Source organism: Nicotiana tabacum, chromosome 8, assembly GCF_000715075.1.
Source record: "Nicotiana tabacum cultivar K326 chromosome 8, ASM71507v2, whole genome shotgun sequence".
Taxonomy (NCBI): Eukaryota; Viridiplantae; Streptophyta; class Magnoliopsida; order Solanales; family Solanaceae; genus Nicotiana; species Nicotiana tabacum.
Window position 1 is genome coordinate 126560623 of NC_134087.1, and position 2722 is coordinate 126563344.

At 36.2% G+C, this 2722-nt stretch overlaps 1 protein-coding gene across 1 annotated transcript; it reads right to left on the reverse strand.

The window, feature by feature from the left end:
• Window positions 1-367: 367 nt before the first annotated feature.
• LOC107764355 (putative pectate lyase 18) lies at window positions 368-2499 on the reverse strand. The gene is made up of 5 exons (XM_016582909.2): window positions 2281-2499; window positions 1804-2165; window positions 1232-1613; window positions 969-1107; window positions 368-815 (listed from the first exon to the last, which is right to left on the reverse strand). Exons 1-5 carry the CDS (start codon window positions 2394-2396, stop codon window positions 594-596), a joined length of 1221 nt encoding a protein of 406 aa, XP_016438395.1. The 5' UTR covers window positions 2397-2499; the 3' UTR covers window positions 368-593.
• Between the last annotated feature and the right edge of the window lie 223 nt (window positions 2500-2722).

Here is a 2722-nt window from a genome sequence, read left to right on the forward strand (position 1 = left end):
AATTTTAATTGTTTCAGTTTAATTGAACACGGAGTTTAAGAAAAATAACGAATACTTCTTATTCTTGTTATATTAAATTAAAAATGCATGTAATATATCAAATTGTCCTTGAATCTTTTAATTTAATACATGTAATATATCAAATTGTCCTTAAATCTTTTGGTATTAAACATGCCATGTGAAATGTTGGGGTTAAACATTTATCAAATATAGAAATTAAAGTAACATTTTTTTTAATAACATACAAAAAAAAAAGAGTAAAGTATAACATATAAATTGATGTAGATGGAATAATTCATTTAATTATATTGAAGTAAATCACCACTTGTAGACATGCATTCGTTAGAAGGGGATCAGTAAGTCCCAGTGGCTAAGAATAGCAGGCAGAGGTTGTATTTAGTAATCAAGTCAAAAAAGGTGAAAGAGAAAAAAAGAAATAGAAAAGATTACATAATGTGTCTTCTCTCGTTCCCATTTTTCCTACCCTCACTTCAATTTCCTTCAATACACCCTTTTTCTTAAATCTAAATTTTAGGAAAAGAAGACCAGAATATAAGTCAATTTTCTTGTGATGTTAGGAAATAATACTCCAATCAGCAACGGGAACCTTTCCGGCAAGTAAGGGCGCCGGCACCGGAAACAATGGAGGTTACTAAGGAGGAAGGTTTAGCACTCAAGCTTGAAGCCTTGGCATAGCTTGAAGAGGCTGCAGCTCCTGATTGAATGAAATATGCACCATTTAACATTAGGTCCCCATCTGTTCTCCAATTCCATTTCTTCCACTCGCTTTCTGGTGCATCCTCGTGCTTCGTCACCTATATATATAGTTCCAATAATTTATAACTCTAAGGGTCGTACGATTTGCAAGGACTATAATGCAGCGAATAATAATACATAAAATTGTCATGTTGTGAACAATAATATATCCACAAGCAAGACTATAATTGCTAAAATTGAAAGTTAATTACCTCTTTGCTGAATCTGATATCAGGAGCCAGGAATCTGTTGCCCTGGCTATTGATGGTGGGATTAGCACTCCCACCAATAGCATACATTTCCCAGTGAGTATAGTCATTGTTCACCACATGGAAATAACCATGTCTACATCTACATGTTTCAAAAAACCAACAATTTTCATTAAATTCTAATCCTATAACATAGATTAAATTTGCTTCCTAACTGATTTCAAGACAAGTATAAAGTAGCTTTTTGCTTTTATATATATATTTACCTTGGCATTCTTTGGACAAGGCCTTCTCCAAAGTGATTGAAGGCAACTGTTACTTGCATGTTCTTGTCTTGGACATGGGAATCACTGTGTCCCAACAGCATAACTTTATCATGGTGAGTCATGTAATTGTTAGAAATGGTAATTGCAGTGGACCCCATAATAGCATCAATCAAACCATCTTTGCAATTTGACAAGGAACAATGGTCTACCCAAATATGACTCCCCCCAAAAATGGATACTCCATCACCATCTGATATAGTCCTCCACCCATAATGCTGTGGAGAGCTCCTCACCATAGTATTCCCACCTTGCTTACAATCATGTATGTGAATTCCATGGATTATAATATTGGTCACGTATTGTATTGTTATGCATGGTCCACCTGCAACGACGAATTCAAAATTTAAATTAATAAGTTAACCTTTAACGTTTCTCGTACGTACTTTGCAAATTATAGGTACAAAATTCAATATTTGTTAAAATGTTAGTTATCATTCATACATAAGTCAGAATAAATATTAGATTCGGACATTCAGTTGAACTCATTGAATATATAAGCTATATCAGAATACCTGCAATGTGAACGCTAGCTCCTCTTCCATCAATAGTCTTGAATGAGTTCATAATAAGTTCTTCTTTCAGTTGGATCACCATGTCCCTAGCAAAAATGATCCATAATGGCTCGTTTTGAATGACAGCATATCGGAGAGTGCCCGGTTTAGGGTTAACCGGATCGTCGTTGCCGGAATCGGTGACCACGTAAATCTTGCCGTCTTTGCCGCCAATGGCATTCTTGCCAAAGCCAATAGCACATTCAGCTAGCCTTTGGCGGTTCTTTTCCCAGTTGGGATCACAACGCCAGCAGTCATCTATAGGGTTTCCCGTGCCACAAGAGAGATAGCCCAAGTTCCTCCTTGAGGCATTGTTTATACTCCTGCAAAGAAAGCAAAAATAAAAGAAAATGTGAAAACTTGTTGAGCATATATATAATGTACCACCAAGAAACAGAATAGATAAATACAGAGATATGTGAGACAGGCAAAATGAACCTATGTACTGGATCAACAACAGATTGGGGATTTTGTAAGGTAGAAGAGGCAAAATGGGGAGGAACTAAGAGAAGATAGGGCAGGAGGAAAAGGAGAGAAAAAGAGGAGATGGCCATGTATTTTTTCTCAAAGGTGGAAAGTGCTTATGAGGTGGGGTTAGTGAGAGAATTAAGAAAAGAGAGAGTCAAGGAGTAGCTTTGGCTGGGACGGGAAAAAAAGAGAGGGAAATGGAGGATGTTATAAAGAGAGAAAAGCCGGGGAAATTGGCGTAATTAAACCAAACGAGTGGGGTATCTTTAACCTTCTTGATTACATGTTTTACGGAGATTCCTCGACAAGGGACTATTAAGATTACGGTAAAAACTTATTTGCAACATGTGCTTAATTTACACTAAGCTAATAAATACATCCACCATAATATTCGTTTACACATAGAATTCAT